The sequence below is a fragment of the Neoarius graeffei genome, chromosome 13 (genome assembly GCF_027579695.1).
Source record: "Neoarius graeffei isolate fNeoGra1 chromosome 13, fNeoGra1.pri, whole genome shotgun sequence".
Lineage (NCBI taxonomy): Eukaryota > Metazoa > Chordata > Actinopteri > Siluriformes > Ariidae > Neoarius > Neoarius graeffei.
Window position 1 is genome coordinate 64345314 of NC_083581.1, and position 22746 is coordinate 64368059.

Consider the following 22746-nt stretch of genomic DNA (forward strand, 5'->3'; position numbering starts at 1 on the left):
CCCCGGCCACCTCCACCAGCTCTTCCAGGGGAAGAAAACCCAGAGATACTTAAACTCCTCCACTTTAGGTAGCAACTCCCCCCGACCCGGAGTAGGCACTCCACCTGTTTCCGGCTGGGTGCCATGGCCATGGACTTGGAGGTGCTGATCCTCATCCCAGCCTCTTCGCACTTGGCTGCAAACCGTCCCAGCGCATGCTGTAAGTCACAGATTGACGAAGCCAACAGGACCACATCATCCGGAAAAAGCAGAGATGTGATCCTTCTGCTACCAAACCAGACACCCTCCGCCCCTTGGCTGCACCTAGAAATTCTGTCCATAAAAGTTATGGACAGAACCGGTGACAAAGGGCAGCCCTGGTGGAGTCCCACATGCACCAGGAATGAGTCCGACTTACTGCCAGCAATGCGAACCAAACTCCTGCTCCAGTCATACAGGGTCTGAATGGCCCGCAGTAGTGGGCCCTGAACCCCATACTCCCAAAGCACCCCCCACAGGGCACCACGAAGGACACGGTCGTAAGCCTTCTCCAGGTCCACAAAACGCATGTCGACCAGTTGGGCAAACTCCCATGCACCCTCCAGTACCCTTGTAAGGGTAAAGAGCTGGTCCAGTGTTCCATGACCAGGATGAAAACCGCATTGTTCCTCCTTAATCTGAGGTTAGAGTATCGACTGGACTCTCCTCTCCAGCACCCCAGCATAGGCTTTCCCAGGGAGGCTGAGAAGTGTGATCCCCCTATAGTTGGAACACACTCTCCAGTCCTCCTTTTTAAAAAGGGGGACCACCACCCCAGTCTGCCAATCCAGAGGCACTGTCCCTGACCTCCAAGCAATGTTGAAGAGGCATGTCAGCCAAGACAGCCCAACAACATCCAGTGCCTTCAGGAACTCAGGACGAATCTCATCCACCCCTGGAGACCGGACGGAAGTAAAACGTACAGCAGAAATCAAAGTGACTAATATCTACCAACTTTGTCAAAAGACGCGTGCGCCCCCTTTCGAATGCTGATGTAATCAAGCCAGAAGTTTTGTTTGTTTTGATAGCAATCAGGAAAGTTTGAAAAAAGTAGGCAGTTATCGTCATTTAAACTCGTTTTTGTGCAATATTTCGTTTGGAAAACAGTTTAAAAATGGTGGCACTGACACCTGGCTGACACTTCACGTTTTGAAGTCTCGCACAAGTCTTGTGAAGATCACACGGATAAGTGACGCCTGCCGTGGACCAAACGAACTAAATTCAACATGGCTGAAAACCGAATAGGCCGATAAGTCTCATCTCATCTCATTATCTCTAGCTGCTTTATCCTGTTCTACAGGGTCGCAGGCAAGCTGGAGCCTATCCCAGCTGACTACGGGTGAAAGGCAGGGTACACCCTGGACAAATCGCCAGGTCATCACAGGGCTAGGCCGATAAGTATAATATTTAATTGCAATTAGTTGCCAATATGAGTCACAATATAAGGTTACTAAAACTGAAAACGTAATAAATAACACGTTAATTAAGACATAAAGCAAGTTTAAAAATGACTTCAGTTTTCCTTTAAGTATTGTAAGAACATTTTACACAATGTTAATACAAGTTCCTACAATTTTCCTGCAACATTTTCAGTGTTCGTAACATTGCCGTATTTTTTTTTCTATTCTAACTGGAAACATTGTGAATTTTTTTTTAATGAGAAGCCTATAGTTATTATGAGACAGCTATTTGTTGGATATTCCACAAAAGTTATTTCTGTAACATTACAGCAAGACAATTGCTTTTTACAATATGTAATATGTTAATAAACTTTCTGATAATCTCCTCTGCTCAGAATGATGTAGCTAACAAGAAGTAGATGTCTGCATCACCAAAAAAAAAAAAAAAGAAGTCTTAAAGCGAGACGGCCTTTCCATTTCATAAAATCGGTGAAATGTAGTTCCCTCTGAAATTTGGTCATTGTGATATGTTAATTTCTGTAATATCTCACAAAATATCAGGCCATTCTGTGGCTGGGAAGTTATCTAATTTAAGAGGATTCCCTAGCAAATAATGTGCATGAAATCGCTCACTTCGCACAGTCAAGCAGACAGAGGAAGTCCGTGTATGCATCTGCAGGTTTACCTTCTTCTTCTTCTTTGCCTTCTTCGTTTGAGTTTTACGCCAGCTGGTGTCCACTGATGCATTACTGCCATCTATAGGTTTACCTTGACCGTGCACTGACAGTTACATCATTTTGTCGCTAAACGAACAGCTGATCACACCGAGGTGCTCGCTGACCGCTAATATTTATTAGTTTTGTCTTGCATTTCCTTTCCTTCTCAACATAACATCTTTTCTTCTCACTTTCCGTTACTGTAGTAGGTCTTTCATGTTTCATTCACACACACGTCCTCCATTTTTCTCTCCTGTTTCAAATTTGTATCCCACAATGCCTTGCGCGAACGGCGAAAGCCCACCACGTGATGCCTGACATAGTATCTTGAATTGAGTCATGGTGAAGCAGGAAAAAATAGCAGAGAATTTAGGGCCATGTGGTTTTAAATTCATTAATTGTTCTAGTAAAAAAAAAATTATAAAACTGGAAGTCTGTGATTCAAATTCAGTAGCTTTCGGTCCACTAAACAAAAATAATTGGGTGTCAGGGAAAATAATTTTTATGACCTACGCTTGAAAAATCTGAAAGGCAGTCTAGCTTTAACTGTACAGCTTCATAACTTTTGGCCAAACTACACCTTTAAGTTAATGAAGGGCTGCATTAGTGTGTGCTTTGCGTGTTAAAGTCATGTCTGGACTTCATGCTTTTGGGAAGACACCTGTCCATTATGCACGGTTGTCTTCCCACATCTGCTCCTGAGATGTAATGAGTTTGGTTTGAAGAGAACATTACTGTATGCCAGACAAACACGAGAGAGTGAGTAAATTGTGTAAGACTGAGCTTGCCATGAGTCATTTACACAAACAGACCCTGGCACAGCTGGTCACAAAAAAAACGTTGTGATAGACATTCCTTTATTCTGGCTTCCCTTAGGTTATATTTTAAAACAAAGTAAGCACCCCCTTAGGGATCCAGCCCATATTTCTCCTTGCTATCTCAAGCACAGTTGACGTCTTTGTTTCTTCACACCAGTCTAGGTCACATAATGAGATCATCTCAGATGGCCTCTTTATAGACGGTTTTATCTGTCTGCAGTGTTCTAATGATGTGGTGGTTTGAAAGACGGGTTCATTACACAATTCGTCTGTTTTACACGGTGTATCTCGCCTGGGAGCCCGAAAGGCACCTGATATCATTCCATTCAACAGGGACACAAACAGAGGCGCTGATACAGCCAGAAATGCAACTAAGCTCTCTCTTACAGTGGCTATGACATGACAAAGCAGGAATACAGACAAAGAAAGAGGACTTTATTGTGATCTGATACTGTTTGTGTCATACTACTTCCTGTCCTCACTTGAACATAACCCACAAATGATTTATCTCCAGGCTGAAGTTAAACACATTAAGCTGCACTCAAGGATTGTTAAGGGAGTCGAAGTGCCACAGTTTTCACATAGCTGCAATTTACTCAGTGCGTCACTCCAAAATGCTTGTGGAGTGGAGCAGCACTTAAAGCTTTCCTTCAGGTCACTACGATCATCCATTCAACATAAGAGCACGGACAAAAACAAACCTCGAATAAAAACAGACCTGAAAGTAAATATGTCTCTTAACCCATCACGCCAGCAGTAAAAAATTTTGGGAGCTCAGTTCATCCTTTCAGCTACTGATCCTGAAAATGTACTAGTTCCTAACACAGCAGACTCAGATCAGTCATTAGACAGTAGTTACACACTTCGGCTTACTGTATTGAGGCACTAATTGAAGCTGGCAGAGTGAACAGAACAGGCATCAAAAACCATAAATAAAGCAAAGACTTCAACCCTAAAGACTTCAACCCTTAGAAATGACTTCCTTTGGCCACAGAGAGCAAGTTCAAAACTCTTCCGCCATGCAGCTTTGTGTAGTTCTTTTTACAGCTCTCCTCTCTGCGTGTCCTGGACATGCACTCACCTGCCTTCCACTGCTCCAGCTGCACACTCGCTGTTCCAGCTCAGCACAGCGCTCCACATCGCATTATTAGCTATGCAAACACAACAAGCTCGCAAGCTGGCTTGTTGGCGTCTGATTGCGTGTGCTAGCAGAGCTGAAGGGCTGGAAGGCAGTGTCTCTGCTTGCTATCCAAGCAACTCATACTGGACCTTTGCCCAAGCCTTAAGGGAAGCAAAAGGTAATCACCTTAACCTGGAATAATTTAGAGATGGGGTCTAACACTGCACTAGCACCACTGGATGAACATAATAAGAACGCTGTTGAGAATGATATTAACATATTCATTAACAATAACAGAACTAGAATGCAATGCAATATATGGAACACATATCAGAGGAAAAGACTTTCACGGACGAATGCAAAGGATGTACCTGAAAGCCGTCAGTGACTCCTGGAATGGACTTTGGCCACCACCAGCGTGCAAATCCAGCCCACTGAAGTATCCGCTTGAAGCACAGTGGTGTCCATGACTGCCTCGTGTTCTTAGTTTGGTCTTTTTTCCCTCCTCTGCCACACACTACCACAGCCCTCCATACACACGCAACAGACGCTGGAAGCTAGTCAAGATCTTCAGCTGAAAATTCCCAACCTCTTCTCTGCAGCTCAGCAGCACACAAAGAAAGCCATAAAACATGAAAAACACAACTGCTGCCTGTCCAATCCAGTTAAAATACAAAGCCTTCTCCTAGCTTTCTTTCTCACTTTGCTCCCTCTCTCCCTCTCGAAACCAAAAACAATTCAGGGAGAAAGAAGATTAGTCTTCGAGTCCACTGTTTCTGGATTCCTTTTCTCCCAGTCTGAGGGAGAGAGGAGCGAGTTTGTCATGTGTTTGGGAAGAATCTTCCTGGTCTAAGAGTGCGTGTGTGTGTGGGTCTGGATTCCTGTGTGTCAACGGTAGTGCTTTGCAAGTGGATAGCAGGCAGGTAGAGAGAGAGAGAGAGAGAGAGAGAGAGAGAAGGGAAGGAGATACGGGTATGCATGCATGCGTTCAAGTGTGTGTGTGTGTAATTAAGTAAGTATCACTTAGGAGAAAGCTAGGTAGCTGAGAGGACATGCTCAAACTCAAATCTCTTGAACTTAACTCTCTCTGTTCCACAATTTTCATGTACTCAGTTTTAAAAATCTGAAAACGAGAAAGACTTGCCATCTGAATACCACAAAGCTAAGGACATCATAATCAAACATCTGGATTTTGTCTATTTTGTAGACACTTGTGCATTGGGATTTTTACTGCCATGCCACTTTGGGCAGCACGGTGGTGTTGTGGTTAGTTAGCACTGTTGGCTTGTAGCAAGAAGGTTCTGGGTTTGAGCTCAGCAGCTGATGGGGACCTTTCTATTTGGAGTTTGCATGTTCTCCTCTTGTCTGCGTGGGTTTCCTCCAGGTGCTCCGGTTTCCCCTACAGTCCAAAGACATGCGGTTAGGTTAACATGGGGCAGCCTTGGCCTGAGGTTGGGCTGAAGTGTCCTTGAGCAAGGCACCTAACCCCCAACTGCTCCCCGGGTGCTGTAGCATGGCTGTCCACTGCTCTGGGTATGTGTGTGTGTTCACTGCTTCAGATGAGTTAAATTTCACTCTGTGCTCGAGTGTACATGTGACAACTAAAGGCTTCTTGGCTTCTTCATGATGTTGTAAGTGACAAATCCGTGGAAAGAGTATTAAAAGCACCAAGTATGCATCTTTCTGTCTGCCAACACCTTGTATGTCTTGGTTAGCTCCAGCTTGTGTATGAGTGCAGCATGATGGCCGCTGTCCACATTGCATACTTCAGAGCTCCAACATGTACTAACGCACTCTTCCTTCAGGCTGAACAGCACAAGAACGCACTGCAAGCACAACGACGAATCAAAAACGAAGCCTCAGCAGGAACAGGCAGAGAGACAGTCAAAGAGCCTTGGGCCACAGAAATTCTTTTTACTTTTGCTCTTTTTTTTTCTGAGGTGGAGTTGTAGCTTTGAGAAATCATTAACAGAACACCTGTCTGCTGCTGATGTCTGGGAAATCAAATCAACTTTATTCCATTTCGCTTCCTTTTCTTAATTCTGTATTTGTGCTCTATTCAGGTCAAGGCTTTAAACAGTAAAATAAGTAAAATAGTGGGTGATGTGCAGCTAGACTAACTAAGATGAGCTGTTGCTTGATTTACTGATCTGGAATAGAAGAGCGAGAGATCACAAGGGAGAGCACAAGGGTAAAAAGTGAAACAAAAGTAGTGTGTGTCTCTCAAGAACGTGTTAACACGAGATTAACGTTCCAGTGCTACTGCCAACTGGCATCTGATCCCAGGCTCTGAAATACACCGCTTAAACACTTAGTATGAGATTCATCTCATTCAGCTCCCAAACTTGCTTGAACATATTTTCCTCGAATAACCTGTGCTCATTCCTTTACAATTAAGCACTGTTGAAAAAAAAAAATCTACCCATCCCAGAATTTCACCCGTGTGCAAGCATAGAAACTGAGACAAAGTTATCATTCATCAATAATTTATTTGGGAGGGAAAAAAGGAAAAAAAACTAGTGTGAATGAACATGAATGTGTACTTTTATTACATAGCGGCAATTCATACACCAGTACAGGATGAACTCCAGTTTAACTCCATACTTACAAACTTTTAGGTACACTTTGTCCTTGGTACAAATATATATAATAGAAAAAAACATCTCACTTTTCTTATGTCAGGATCTTATCACAGCTTGATGTAGCAGTGTAGAATGGAATGTAGTTGGTTGAAAGTCTATACTCAAAGCTCATTTTGGAAGCATAATAGATTTAGATTTTTTTTTCTTTCCGTTTTGGCATTACAAGTGCACCAGATGGAAATGTATGAATGAAACAGGCATGCTCAGTCAGAAATGTGCATAAACACCACCATCCAATGAAAATAGCTGAAAACACACTCACCAAAACATCACGCAGTCCAAAATTTGTGCAAAATGTTTTCAGGTATTTTTTGGGAAGTCTGTTACTGTGTGCTGAGTGTTGATGGGGTCTGGCCCTTGCTTTATAAGTGCACCCTCTCCTGGAGACCCTCAGAGCCTGCAGACTTGCCTCAAGCTGCCAGACGTGTTGCTTGCTTCAAGAAGCAGAACAGATGGAAGATGGACAGAAAGAGAGAGAGAAAGGAAAAACAGGAAAAGAGTGGGAACATGTTAGGGTGAAACTAAGTTAATACTAATCAGATGTTTCTCTGCTCTTCCATCATTTTTTTTCCTATTTCCAATATGTGACACTGTAGTTCTGAGTACATGAGCACACACATATAAGGAAGGATGAATTCTGTACAAAAACATTTCATTAGAGTCAAAGTGTCATCCATTTTTAACAACAGTGACTTCTGACAAAAAGAGAAATGTCAAGAATTGTTCTTTCATTGCCAAGTAGGTCTGTTTTCATTTTAGCTAATGGTTCCCAACATTACCCACAATGCTGTTTGCCTGCTGAATGTAATGCCAGTGGGAATTCATCTATATCTAAAGTAAGCAATGCAGCAGTGTGTTTATATGCTACTTTTTATGCTAATCCCTCCATCAACTCCATAATGCACGACTAATGGAGGAAGCCATGGCCTAATGGTTAGAGAAGCAGCTTTGGGACTAAAAGGTCACCAGTTTGATTCCCTGGACCAACAAGAATAGCTGAAGTGCCCTTGGGCAAAGCATCTAACTTCCAACTGTTCTCCAGGCCCCCCTGGGTATGTTGTACATCACTCTGGATAAGATCGTCTGCTAAATGCCATTAATGTAATGTAATGTAACTAGTTGAGTGGAATCTCTCATTAATCTAATATTGAACGTAGCTGGAAAATGGTGAGTGAGAAAAGAGCCTGAAACCTGATCTGTACCAGCAATGTCCACATGTGATCGCAAATATTTCAACATAAATACATTTATGTGTTTCAGGGTAGAGTTTTCCTTTTAGAAACACAAATGCATGGTCAGAACATAGCCATAAGAATGAAATCTGGAAGAAATGCACTGTGACACTCTGGGAGAACATGATTTCCTCATGGAACTGAGGAATTCATATAATTCAGTGAAAGTGTTCCAGGAAATGGCCCAGAAATCTCAAAGAACTGCTAGGTACATTTTTTCCCTTCTGTCCTAGAAGGCCTGACTAAATGTATGTATATGTCATAAAATGCAGGTTTAAACTCAACAGTCCAGATTAATAACTAAACAGGCCTCGCTCCATTTCCATGGTTAAATATATAGAGGATATTACATGGTTGCACAAAGATATGAAGCTTATCTTCGAGTGGTGAATGTATATTTCACAAGTGAGTGAACAGAACGAGTGAAAATATTTTCAACACAAGAAGATAAACTTTATATCTTCATGCCATCATATAACATTCTTTATGTTATATGGACACATCCACACACAAAAAAAATGCAAGTTAATCAAAAGAATTTTAATTTTGAACAATTTGCCATTTTGACAACGCATATCCAGTCAGCATTGGAACTTATATTGGGAATTATTATACATACAGGACACTTTTTCGATGGAATAAAAATGTGTTCTATTCCCTTCTAGCAGGTTCCATTCATTTGGTTTGATAGCATGCAGTATTGTTAGCATATCACTTATCCTACATGTATTATATCACTCTACCCAATGGAGAATGAGCGTTGAATATGGTTTACGATATTGCATGGTTGTCAAGACAATATGACGTCACGCGTCGTAGCTGATGCAAATATTCAATGAGAGAGTTTTCTGCTGCGCATGCATACAAGCATTTCTTTGTTCACCGGGAAAGAAAAAGACACGTTGAATATCGGAAAGACGACCAAAACTTCATTAGATATTCTTCATGCATATTTACAAGAGAAAAACATACTAACAGACATTGAAAAACTGGAAGTGTGTGTGTATGTATAATAAGAATAATATTGGCTGGCTTTTTTTTCGTGGTATATCAGATATATTCTATGCAGCTAGCATGATATTGAACTCACCTTCGACTCATTCAGTATCATGCTAGGTGAATGGAATATATCTGATAGACCACAAAAAAAGCCAGCCAATATTATTTAAATATATCACTCAGATCTGTGATGTATTTCATATGAAAAATGAGTTTTTCAACACAAGAAGTTAAACTTCATATCTTCAAGACAATGTGTGATTTTCTTTTTATTATATCGACACATTCACAAACAAAAAGTACCCAAATTTATCAAAACAATTCATCAATATCCTCACAAATGACATATCGAGATTTATGTCATGGTTTTGGATCTCCGTGTCCCTTATGTAGCTCGTATGAAAAATACGGGTGGTGTATTTCCCAGTAAAACACTTGTGTCCATATAATAAACTTCAGAATTACTGTGAATGGAAAAACAATCTGTATAATATCTAGAGAACTGTTACTGGCTGTTGTTGAATATTCTATAAAGAATTTATTAAAGTGTAAGATTAATTAACTCCTTTTAAGTCGATGAAGCTGGGCCAGTAAGTTTAATTTATTAGCCGGATATAATTAGATAACTTGAGGTGCATTCAGGACATGTCCTAAGTGTTCCAGTCTAACAGAAGTGGCAAAAGTCCCAAAACAGATAAGAACTGTTCTCTCCTTCCAAAAAGAAAGTCTGTGTGTTTATTACCTTTCCGTCTTGTCCAAAAGATAAGTGAACTTTGTCCTCATGTGTATATATGGCCTCTATTATCCTGGCCATTTTGATATAATCATGTTCAGAGATATTTTGCAACTGTTAAGTAATTTGTAGTGTATAGTAATGAAGTAGAAACACATGCAATGTGAGCTAAACTTACACTGTATTTATGTGTTTTATAGATGCCTCAAAGGCTTTTAATCATGAAAAATTATTCCTGAAACTGCTTGGTAGAGGGGTTCCAAAGTACATACTTAGACTGTTAGTCTTCTGGTATGTCCATCAAACAATGCAGGTCAAATGGGGGTGGGCTATATCCACTCCTTTCCAGGTAAGTAATGGTGTTTGTGAAGATGGGATCCTGTCTCCTGTTTTATTTAATGTATATATGGATACCTTGTCAAGTCAACTGAATAGATGTAACACAGGATGTCTGGTTGTAAACTCTGTCATTAATCATCTCATGTATGCAGATGACTTGGTCATTCTTAGCCCATGTAGTGCTGGTCTCCAACAATTATTGAAAGTTTGTTCACAATGTGGCATGGACTATGATATTAAAGCTAGACGGCTTTTCAATTGCATAAAATTGGTGAAATTTAGTTCCCTCTGAAATTTGTTCATTGTGATATTGTCACAGAGGGAGGCGGGGGACACTGAGTCTGAGTGGACCATGTTCTCTGCCTCCATTGTTGACGCGGCTGTTCGGAGCTGTGGCCGCAAGGTCTCCGGTGCCTGTCGTGGCAGCAATCCCCGAACCTGGTAGTGGACACTGGAAGTAAGGGATGCCGTCAAGCTGAAGAAGGAGTCCTATCGGGCCATGTTGGCCTCTGGGACTCCTGAGGCAGCTGACGGGTACTGGCAGGCCAGGCGTGCCGCAGCTCAGGCAGTTGCGGAGGCAAAAACTCAGAACTGGGAGGAGTTCAGTGAGGCCATGGAGGAGGACTATCGGTTGGCCTCAAAGAAATTCTGGCAAACCATCCAACGCCTCAGAAGGGGGAAGCAGTACTCTGCCAACACTGTTTACAGTGCAGGTGGGGAGCTGTTGACCTCGACTGGGGATATTGTCAGGCGGTGGAAGGAATACTTCGAGGATCTCCTCAATCCCACCGTCACGTCTTCCATTGAGGAAGCAGAGGCTGATGACTCAGAGGTGGACTCGTCCATTACCCAAGCCGAAGTCACTGAGGTGGTTTGCAAGCTCCTTGGTGGCAAGGCACCGGGGGTGGATGAGATTCACCCTGAGTATCTCAAGTCTCTGGATGTTGTGGGGCTGTCTTGGCTGACACGCCTCTGCAACATCGCATGGCGGTTGGGGACAGTGCATCTGGAGTGGCAGACCAGGGTGGTGGTCCCTCTTTTCAAGAAAGGGGACTGGAGAGTGTGCACCAATTATAGGGGAATCACACTTCTCAGCCTCCCCGGGAAGGTTTACTCCAGGGTACTGGAGAAAAGAATTCAGCCGATAGTCGAACCTCAGATTCAGGAGGAACAATGCAGTTTTGGTCCTGGTCGTGGAACACTGGACCAGCTCTATACCCTTCATAGGGTGATCGAGGGTTCGTGGGAGTTTGCCCAACCAGTCCACATGTGTTTTGTGGATCTGGAGAAGGCATTCAACCATGTCCCTTGTGGTATTCTGTGGGGGGTGCTTCAGGAGTATGGGGTTTGGTGCTCTTTGCTAAGGGCTGTCCAGTCCCTGTATGAACGGAGCAGGAGTCTGGTTCGCATTGCCGGCAGTAAGACAGACCTGTTCCCAGTGCATGTTGGACTCTGGCAGGGCTGCCCTTTGTCACCGGTTCTGTTCATAATTTTTATGGACAGAATTTCTAGGCACAGCCAGGGGCCGGAGGGAGTCCTGTTTGGGAACCACAGGATTTCATCTCTGCTTTTTGCGGATGATGTTGTCCTGTTAGCTTCTTCAAACCAGGACCTTCAGCATGCACTGGGGTGGTTTGCAGTCAAGTGTGAAGCGGCTGGGATGAGAATCAGCACCTCCAAGTCCAAGGCCATGGTTCTCGACCGGAAAAGGGTGGCTTGCCCTCTCCAGGTTGATGGAGAAGTCCTGCCTCAAGTGGAGGTGTTTAAGTATCTCAGGATCTTGTTCACGAGTGAGGGAAGGATGGAGCATGAGATCGACAGGCGGATCAGTGCAGCTTCCGCAGTGATGCGGTTGCTTTACCGGTCCATTGTGGTGAAGAAGGAGCTGAGCCAAAAGGCGAAGCTCTCGATTTACCAGTCGATCTATGTCCCAACTCTCACCTATGGTAATGAGCTTTGGGTAATGACCAAAAGAACAAGATCGTGGATACAAGCGGCTGAAATGAGTTTCCTTCGCAGGGTGGTGGGGCGCTCCCTTAGAGATTGGGTGAGAAGCACATTCACTCGGGAGGAGCTTGGAGTAGAGCCGCTGCTCCTCCACATCGAGAGGAATCAGCTGATGTGGCTTGGGCATTTATTTCAGATGCCTCCTGGACACCTCCCTGGGGAGGTGTTCCAAGCATGTCCCCCCGGGAGGAGGCCCCAGGGAAGACCCAGGACATGCTGGAGGGACTATGTCTCTCGGCTGGCCTGGGAACGCCTCAGTGTTCTTCCCGAGGAGCTGGCCGAGGTGTCTGGGGAGAGGGAAGTTTGGGCTTCCATGCTCAGATTGCTGCCTCCGCCACCCGGCTCCGGATAAGCGGAAGAAGATGAGATATTGTCACAGTCTGGTCCAGTCCATCCATGCCTTAGATTGTGGGACTTCCATGCCGGCTCCAGGCCGGATCCAGGACAGGAATTCAGTCCTGCCTTTGACCTCCTGGCCTGTTTTTTGACTACCGATTTTTGCCTGAGCCCTACTGTACCTTTGCCTTTCTGCCATCTACTTCATTAAAGAAGTTTTCTCTTTACACTGCCTGTTTTCTGAGTCTGCTCTTGGGTCCTCACTTCACCTCAGCTCGCTACTCCTGACCGCACAGTCTGGCCAACATGGACCCAGCAGATTTTGCCCAGCTAAGGGCAGCGGTGCAGAAACAGGGAGCTCTCCTTGGGACCTACCAACAGGACATCCAACAGGTGAATCAAAACCTTGTTGCCATCTCTGACACTCTCAATCTTCTTGCCACTCAGCTACAACAGCTTTAAGTAACGTCTGCTCCTACACAACCCCCTCCACCTACCGCTCCTCCAGCTCCTGCTCCAGCCCTCTTCAGAGAGCTGAGACTTCCTGCCCCACAGCCATACGATGGAGAACCAGGTACCTGCAGATCATTTTTATCTCAATGCTTGCTAACCCTTGAGCTTCAACCACTGGCCTTCCCTACAGAGCATTCCTGAGTGGCCTACACCATCACTCTCCTCACTAGCAAAGCTAGGGAGTGGGGAACAGCTATGTGGGACGCAGCTATGTGGGACGCCAATGCACCATGCTGCACCAGCTTCAAGGATTTCACAGAGGAGAAGAGTCGAACCTTTGATCGCTCTCTGTCTGACAGAGAGGCAGCAAGAGAAATCATGGGGCTGCGGCAGGGTGCCCGGTCTGCTTTTGACTATGCAATTGAGTTTCGCACTTTGGCCGCATCTTGTGGCTGGAATGAGAGTGCCTTGTTTGACGCATTTTTGAATGGGCTGTCAGACTCCATCAAGGATGAGCTGGTCTCATGAGAACTGCCACCTGATCTCCCCGGTCTCATGGACCTCGCCAGTCATATTGACTCCCAGATCAGACAGCGGGTGAAAGAGAGAACTTGGACTAGTCTTGCTCCCCCTCAGCCTCCCATTCCTTCCGCTGAGCCAATGCAGGTAGACCGAGTTTGCATCTCACCTGAGGAATGACAGCGCCATTGGATATGAGGGCATGCTTTTATTGCAGACAGCTGGGGCATTTCTGCCAATCTTGCAGAAGAGCCCACCAGAGAGTTTAGGGGCCCTGGTGGGCAACATCCAGAATCAGCCCCCTACTGATCGACTACTACTCCCAGTGGTCATTATCCATGGCAATCAGCCCTACGACCTCCAGGCACTCATTGATTCAGGGGCTGACAGAAACCTGATCTGCTCGACCACCGCCAAGCGCCTGGGGATTCCACTACTGGCTCTGAACCCGTCCCTCACTGTCCTGACCCTTAATGGTACTGGTCTGGCCACCATCACCCATAGAACAACCCCGGTCACCTTAAGAATTTCTGGCAACCACTCTGAATCCATCCAGTTTTTTGTCATGAGTAATCCACATGTGCCCATAGTTCTTGGTCTGCCCTGGCTAACTCTACATAACCCCCATGTCAACTGGACTAACACCACCATTTTAGGATGGAGTCAATTCTGTTTATCATCATGCCTGAGATCTGCCCTCCCTCACGCCGAGCTGCTCCAGCCCACCATTGGTGAATATCCTGACCTCTAACATGCCTCCCAAGTATAATGACTTAAAACCTGTGTTCAGCAAGTCTCAAGCTGTTTCCCTTCCTCCCCATAGGCCCTATGACTGTGGAATTGACCTTCTCCCTGGGACTGCACCACCTAAAGGGTGACTTTACTCTCTCTCTCCTTCTGAAAGGCAAGCCATGGATAAATACATCACCGAGTCCTTAGCAGCTGGAATTACTCATCCCTCCTCTTCTCCTGCAGGGGCAGGATTCTTTTTTGTGGAGAAGGACAAATCCTTGCATTGATTACCATGGGCTAAATGACATCACCATCAAGAACCGTTACCCCCTACCTCTCATGTCTACGGCGTTTGAATTACTCCAGGGAGCCCAGATTTTCACCAAGCTAGACCTGCGTAATGCTTACCACCTCGTGAGGATCAGGGAAGGGGATCAATGGAAGATAGCGTTTAACACCCCCACGGGCCACTACGAATATCTCGTGGTTCCATTTGGCCTGACTAATGCTCCCGCAGTTTTCCAGGCCCTTGTTAATGTCCTGTTAATGACCTTAACATTTTTGTTTTCGTTTATCTGGACGATATATTGATTTTTTTCCCTGCTGCCTTGATGAACACTGCATCCACATCAGACAGGTCCTTCAGCGACCCCTGGAAAATAAACTTTGTTAAGGCCAAGAAATGAGAGTTCCAAAGAAGTTCTGGCTCCTTTCTGGGTTTCATTATCTCCCCCGCACAGATTCAGATGGACCCCCTGAAACTCGAGGCAGTTTCTGACTGGCCCACCCTATCCTCTCGGCTAGAACTCCAATGGTTTCTTGGGTTTGCGAATTTCTACAGGCAATTCATCAGGAACTTTAGTACGGTGGCTGGGCCTCTCACGGCTCTAACTTCCACCAAAGTCCCTTTCAGCTGGGAGGAAGGGGCCGAGAAGGCGTTCTCCAAGCTGAAACGAAGGTTCAAGTCAGCACCTATACTCACCATTCCAGATCCATCCCGGCAGTTTGTGGTTGAGGTTGATGCTTTGGAGTCAGGGGTGGGGGCCACATTGTCCCAAAGATCGGCAAGTGACAACAAGCTTCATCCTTGCTCCTTCTCTCGTCGGCTTTCCCCCTCTGAGAGAAACTATGACGTTGGCAATAGGGAACTGTTGGCTGTTAAACTGGCCTTGGAAGAATGGCGACATTGGTTGGAAGAGTCAGACCTTCCCTTCATCATATGGACAGATCACAAGAACCTTGAATACCTCAGGACTGCCAAGTGCCTCAATTCTCGTAAGGCCCGATGGTCTCTCTTCTGTTCTCGCTTCAAGTTCACACTTTCCTTCCGCCCAGGCTCTAAGAATGGTAAGCCCGATGCCTTGTCCAGAATGTTTTCTCCCCTCCAGGAGGAATCAACCTCCCCGAGACCATCCTTCCTCCACTATGCCTGGTGGGGGCCGCTCTGTTAGAGGTGGAAACCCTGGTCCAGAAGGCCCATGAGCAGGACCCGTGGCCCAGTAATGCACCTCCTAACCATCTTTTTGTTCCTGTTTCTGTGCAGGCACAAGTGTTGCAGTGGGGTCATGGTTCCAGAATAGTGTGCCACCCAGGAGCAGCATAGACTCTGGCACTCCTCTGACAACATTTTTGGTGGCCATCCATCAAGGAGGACGTCCAGAGGTTTGTGGCAGCTTGCGACATCTGTGCAAGGAACAAGACTGGCAACAAATCCCCTGCCGGCCTGCTGAGACCCCTTCCTCATATCAGACCGTGGACCCCAGTTCTCTGCCCAATTCTGGAAGACTTTCTGTAAACTCATTGGTGCTTCTCACAGTCTGTCTTCAGGTTTTCACCCTCAGACCAATGGACAGATGGAACGAGTCAACCAGGAACTGGAAGTGGCTTTCAGGTGCATGGTGTCCAAGGATGCTGCCTCCTGGAACAAGACCCTTCCTTGGATAGAGTACGCTCACAACTCCTTACTCACCTCTGCTACAGGTCTTTCCCTCCACTCTTCCCCATCCAAAAAGAAGTCATCGCCATGCCCTCTGCCCAGATGTTTGTGTGCCGCTGCAGGAGAATGTGGGCATTGATCAGGAAAAAGCTCCTACATTCTGTCAAGATGTTTAAAGAGCAAGCCGACAAACACCGCTCGGCAGCTCCCATCTATCGGGTGGGGCAGCGGGTAATGCTCTCCACTCACCACTTGCCCCTCAAGATGGTCTCCCGCAAATTGGCTCCCAGGTTCATAGGCTTTTTCCCCGTCTCCAAGGTAATTAATCCCTGCTCTGTAAGACTGTCTATGCCTGTAACCATGCGCCATATTCACCCAACTTTCCATGTCTCCCAAGTCAAACCCCTTGTCTCCAGTTCCCTCATCACAGACTTCCACCAACAACACCCTGGAGCATTTTCTAAGGCGCCTGGAGGCGCCCGTTGGGGGGGGGGGTACTGTCACAGTCCGGTCCGGTACATCCATGCCTTAGATTGTGGGACTTCCATGCCAGATCCAGGACAAGAATTCAGTCCTGCCTTGCTGAAGGCCATTTCCTGAAGCGGCGCTACCACTCCTCTCCCATCAGCCAGGGCTTTTTAAGAACTGTTTGGAGCTACTCCATTTGCCAGACTGTCTCTTGTAGACTTTCCACGCCTCGCTACAGCTCATTGGTATTGTGTCTTCTTGATTCCCCCTGCCTGAATTTCTCCTTGGTTTTTTTTTTGTCAAGTTTTTCTGTCCATTTTTTTTGTCCCTGTTTTTTTTGCCTGCCTATTCTTTTGAATTGTGTCTTTTGCTATCTCTGCCTGGATTTCCCTTGTCCCGGTGTTCATCAGTTTTTGTGAAGATTTTTCTGTCCTGTTTTTTGTCCCTGATCGTGTCTACCTGCTCCTCTGTGCTTTTTACCTCCTGGCCTGTTTTTTTGACTACCAATTTTTGCCTGAGCCCTACTGTACCTTTGCCTTTCTGCCATCTACTTCATTAAAGAAGTTTCCTCTTTACACTACCTGTTTTCTGAGTCTGCTCTTGGGTCCTCACTTCACCTCAGCCCGCCACTCCTGACAGATATATGTTTTTTTCTGTAATATCTCACAAAATATCAGGCCATTCTGTGGCTGGGAATTTATTTAATTTGAGGGGAGCAAATAATGTGCATGAAACCGCTCGCTTAGTGCAGTCAAGCAGACAGAGGAAGTCCGTGTGCGCATGCGCAGGTTTACCTTTGACTGTGCACTGACAGTTACATCATTCTGTCGCTAAACGAACAGCTGATCACACCGAGGTGCTCGCTGAGCGCCAATATTTATTAGTTATTAGCATTTCCTTTCCTTCACAACATAATTTCTTTGTTTCTTGCTTTTTGTTATTGTAGTCAGTCTTTCATGTTTCATTCACATCCTCCATTTTTCTCTCCTGTTTCAAATTTGTATTCCACAATGCCTTGCACAAACGGGGAAAGCCCACCGCATGATGCATGACGTAGTATCTTGAATTGGGTTATGGTGAAGCAGGAAAAAATAGTGGAGAATTTAGGGCCATGTGGCCCAAAATTCATTAATTGTTCTATTTAAAAAAAACTAATAAAATTGGAAGTCAGTGATTCGAATTCAGTAGCTTTCGGCCCACTAAACAAAAATAATTCGGTGTCAGGGAAAATAAATTTTATGACCTACACTTGAAAAATCTGAAAAGCAGTCTAGCTTTAAATTTAAAGCGAAAAAGAGTAATTTCATGAGAGTCAGGAGTAAAGAGGACAAGAAACTCATCTTCTCTGTGTTCTGTTGATGTAATATTCCACTCATGGCATGCAAAGAAGTAAAATACCTTGGACATATTCTTACTGATGATATGAGTGATGACAGAGATATATATCATCAGTGAGAGTTATTTATTGAGGAAAATGATCCAATATTACATATCTGTGAGTGGCAAAAGTATGTGAACCTTTGCTTTCAGTATCTGGTGTGACCCCCTTCTGCAGCAATTACTGCAACTAAATGTTTCTGGTCACTGTTGATCAGTCCTGCACACCGGCTTGGAGGAATTTTAGCCCATTCCTCTGTACAGAACAGATTCAATTCCGGGATGTTGGTGGGTTTCCTCACATGAACTGCTTGCTTCAGGTCCTTCCACAACATTTGGATTGGATTAAGGTCAGGACTTTGACTTGGCCATTCCAAAACATTAACATTAGTCTTCTTTAACCATTCTTTGGTAGAACGACTTGTGTGCTTAGGGTCGTTGTCTTGCTGCATGACCCACCTTCTCTTGAGATTCAGTTCATGGACAGATGTCCTGACATTTTCATTTGGAATTTGCTGGTATAATTCAGAATTCATTGTTCCATCAATGATGGCAAGCTGTCCTGGCCCAAATGCAACAAAACAGGGCCAAGCCATGATACTACCACCACCATGTTTCACAGATGGGATAAGGTTCTTATGCTGGAATGCAGTGTTTTCCTTTCTCCAAACATAATGCTTCTCATTTAAATCAAAAAGGTCCATTTTGGTCTCATCCGTCCACAAAACATTTTTCCGATAGCCTTCTGGCTTGTCCACGTGATCTTTAGCAAACTGCAGATGAGCAGCAATGTTCCTTTTGGAGAGCAGTGGCTTTCTCCTTGCAACCCTGCCATGCACACCGTTGTTGTTCAGTGTTCTCCTGATGGTGGACTCATGAACATTAACATTAGCCAATGTGAGAGAGGCCTTCAGTTGCTTAAAAGTTACCCTGGGGTCCTTTTTGACCTTGCCGACTATTACATGCCTTGCTCTTGGAGTGATCTTTGTTGGTCGACCACTCCTGGGGAGGGTAACAATGGTCTTGAATTTCCTCCATTTGTACACAATCTGTCTTACTGTGGATTGGTGGAGTCCAGACTCTTTAGAGATGGTTTTGTAACCTTTTCCAGCCTGATGAGCATCAACAACACTTTTTCTGAGGTCCTCAGAAATCTCCTTTGTTCATGCCATTATACACTTCTACAAACATGCATTGTGAAGATCAGACTTTGATAGACCCCTAATAATAATTCCAGCTGCACGGCAAATCACAGATTTATTTTAATGCTATCTTTCTAATACATTGTCTATGTTTCTATAGTAACAGCTCATTCACGGGATCTTGTATGATGAATGTGTCACATAAATTAAAAACATGCTGTTATTTAACGGAGAAAATCCTATAATTGATATTTACCATTTATGGAAGGAGTTTCCAGTGTTGGTGCTTTGTATAGAAGTAAAACTGTAACTTTAAAGCAGCATTATGTCGGAATTTTACCTTAAAATATCACCTTCAAAGTAATTTTGATGGTTCATTTACTTGTAATAGAGAGAACGGCTTGTCCATCATCCTGACTCCGTGCCCAGAACACCACTTAAAGCACTATATAACTCTGGTGGATCATCCCTGAGGCTTGAAGATATGAAGTTTATCTTCTCGTGTTGAAAAACTTGCATTTTTCATACAAAACACATCACAGATCTGAGTGACATATTTAACAGTTATTTCACAAAATCAAGTCGTGCACGAGCTGATAGCCGATGGGGCATGTAGCACTGAGATGGCTACAATGAGATTGAGTGGAATAATTGTTTTATTATATCCACATTCACTGGATTTTGAAAAACATTTTTATTTTTAGCAAATTCAATAAATAAAAACTTTATACAAACGAACTGACTTTAGTGGGGTTTTTTTTGTTTGTTTGTTTTGTAGAAAGTGCCGTCTTGCTGTCTTGGTATAGAATAGCATTCGACATTTATTTAATGCTTCCTTGGACATTTCAGTTGTGTAATTTTCAAACATCTTTGAGCTTTTGAACCAGTCTAAAAAATTCAACAAATTTTAATGCTTAAAGATGAAGAATGTAAACAAACCGGCAAAATGACAGTAGCAATTTGTGAAAAATGCAAAAATCATTTTTGAAAAATTAAATATGTTCTTACCATCAAATACTTTCATTCCATATTTTGTTGCTTTTTTGTATTTTTTTTTGGGGGGGGGTTGTTTTTGAGTAGAGTTTTGATTTCGTCCTCAGTTGGTTCAGCAAAACGCTCTGCCATTTTGTTTTTCTCTACTCACGGTATATGAGCTGATATCCTAGTAGTAGAGTAGCCAATCAGAGCGCACGATTGCTCATATCCGGTGAATGTGGAAATAATAATTCCTGATATTTTGCTCCGATGACGTCACTCCTAGTGTTTTCCTGCTGACTCGACATGCGCTGTGAAAATGGCAAACCGGTTCAAAATTAAAATTCTTTTGATTAACTTGCGCATATATATAGTTTTTTTGTTTTTGTTTTTTGTCGCTGTGTCCATATAATATAAAGAACATTACACAGTGTCGTGAAGATATGAAGTTTATCTGTATGTTGAAAATATTTTCACTTCTTCACTTCGCTCATCCATGAATATATTCACCACTCAAAGATAAACTTCATATCTTCGCGCAACCGTGTAATATCTCTGTATTTTTGCCCATCTTCGATCATAACACAGTTACGATGTTGCTGCAATAATGACAATACAAAGCATGTTTTCAGACCTACGAGTGACAACTCAAAGATTGCTAGAAGACAGCATGTCTCTGAAAAGCTTATGATCATTCCTTTTGAGACCAGTGCAGATGGGGTGTCTGTGTATAGCCTGATCCTGGTGTCTTCTGTCACTCACCAACAGCGCCTCCTGGTTGTCAGCCAAAGCCTGCTTGGCCAGGTAGCGTTCTCGCTTCACCTTCAGCTCCAGAGATTCCGGTACATCCGGAACCAACCAGTCAATCAGGCGCAGCACAAAGAACACCACATGCTAAGCATGAGATTTTTAATTAATGAACAGAAATTTAAAAAAAACAAAAAAAACAGTAATTTGTTGAGAATTTCTTTACTATAACCAAATAAAGTGAATTCAGAATTATCAGAGTAGTACACATCCCATGTTGGTACATATACTAGATTAAAAATATGCAAATGAAGGGGAAACATGTTTCCACTTTTGTTGACAGGTATAGTTTGAGTGGATTAGTCAGTGTTTACCTCAAATGCAATGATGAAGCCAAGTCTGACGGCGAGAAGTTCCCAGTAAACTAGAGTGTAATTCCCATTTTCATCTCGAAAAGCCTTGTATCTGACTCAACACACAAGCACAGGACAAACTCTTATAGATCATCAGGACCATGGTTTAGTTTTCAGGGGGAAATTACTCCCTCTACTGGCAGGAAAGGTAGAGTCAAATGAAACTGGGGCTAATTTTATGGGACACAGAATGTGTACAGGACATTTTTCATTTCAGTCCCAACTGTGTCCAAAGGAATTCTGAACAATCCCGCCCACTCCAGCAGTGATTATTTTTGTTTGCACTCATCTCTGATATTCCCAATGGTATCCGGTTATTTAGCACAAAAGACTTTTAGCACAAGTTCTAAAGTCTCTTAGCGCAGCTCTATGTTCTTTAGCACAACTCTGGATTATGGTCACAAAAATCGAAAATAAATACTCATCTTGATATAGGAAGGAGTTTATATTATGATTGCTTAGGGACTGGAAGCCGGAATTGCTGCTGTGCATGTTAAGGATCAGTCGTTGATCCCTGAAACGTGGACTGAAAATCCAATTCTTTGGTGTCTTTGGATATTTGTAGTTAAGCCATAACAAACCTTGAACTGTGGGCACCTTCATAGATAACTTCAGTCACTTGTGATCATATCACAAATTCAACTAACTGTCAATAATTACGCGTTTGCTGAATTAATTAACCGGGGGGTTATGTCTGCCGATGAAGAGCAGAATCTATTCCTAAAAACTTACTCAAATTATTAAAAGTCCATTTGATATCACAGAGTACTGTTTTCATATGTATTTGACTAATAAAGCTACAAAATCTTTAACTGAAAAAAGGCCAGTTTCAATGAGAAAAACGAGAATCGTGTCTCCTTAGTAACCAACAGTTGCGATATGTAAGCAAACGAAAGAAACTTCCACTAAAGTATTGACTTTTCATTCATTATCAAATTAGCAAATTGTAAATAATAAATATGATATAATTTAAGCTTAGCACTTTAATAAAGACAAAACAAATGTGGAAGTTGGCTGTAGCGGTGTACTGTGTCAGGGGATGTGCTGTGTTAAATAATTTGGAGGGAGGATTGGTGACTAACATACGGGCTACATCAAACATGGACATTTCAAGATGGCGGAGTGGGGAAATACAATTGCTTGTTTCTGATCGGAATCTCAGCAACTTTCATAAAAAAAAAAAAATCCATCAAACATCTTTCAATGTGATCAGTAAGTGTTCATAATAAAGATTAAAGGAGAACTGAAGTCATTTTTAAACTTGCTTTATTTCTTAATGTGTTATTCAATTACGTTTTCAGTTTTAGTAACCTTATATCATGACTCGTATTGGCAACTAATTGCAATTAAATATTATACTTATTGGCCTATTCGGTTTTTAGCCATGTTGAATTTAGTTCGTTTGGTCCACGGCAGGCGTCACTTATCCGTGCGATCTTCACGAGACTTGTGCGAGACTTCGAAACGTGAAGTGTCAGCGCCGCCATTTTGAAAACTGTTTTCCAAGCGAAATATTGCACAAAAACGAGTTTAAATGACGATTACTGCCTACTTTTTTCAAACTTTCCTGATTGCTATCAAAACAAACAAAACTTCCAGCTTGATTACATCAGCATTCGAAAGA

General features: G+C 43.5%; 2 protein-coding genes across 5 annotated transcripts in view; both read right to left on the reverse strand.

The window, feature by feature from the left end:
• Nucleotides 1-5141, reverse strand: part of arhgef19 (Rho guanine nucleotide exchange factor (GEF) 19) — a 51093-nt gene extending 45952 nt beyond the window's left edge. For 2 of the 4 annotated variants that reach the window (XM_060938319.1, XM_060938315.1), the window contains exon 1: nucleotides 4444-5140. The gene's annotated coding sequence lies outside the window, so the exon portion shown is untranslated. Of the gene's footprint in view, nucleotides 1-4033; nucleotides 4101-4443 lie in introns of those variants that run through there. The other 2 variants (XM_060938318.1, XM_060938317.1) reach the window with 2 other exon arrangements.
• Nucleotides 5142-6710: 1569 nt separating this feature from the next.
• The window catches only part of ano11 (anoctamin 11), a 48324-nt gene continuing 32288 nt past the window's right edge, over nucleotides 6711-22746 (reverse strand). The window contains exons 21-23 of the mRNA XM_060936975.1: nucleotides 21084-21174; nucleotides 20725-20856; nucleotides 6711-7148 (exon numbers count right to left, since the gene is read on the reverse strand). Of these exons, the coding sequence (XP_060792958.1) occupies nucleotides 7125-7148; nucleotides 20725-20856; nucleotides 21084-21174 (247 nt within the window). The 3' untranslated portion in view covers nucleotides 6711-7124. The remainder of the gene's footprint in view (nucleotides 7149-20724; nucleotides 20857-21083; nucleotides 21175-22746) is intronic.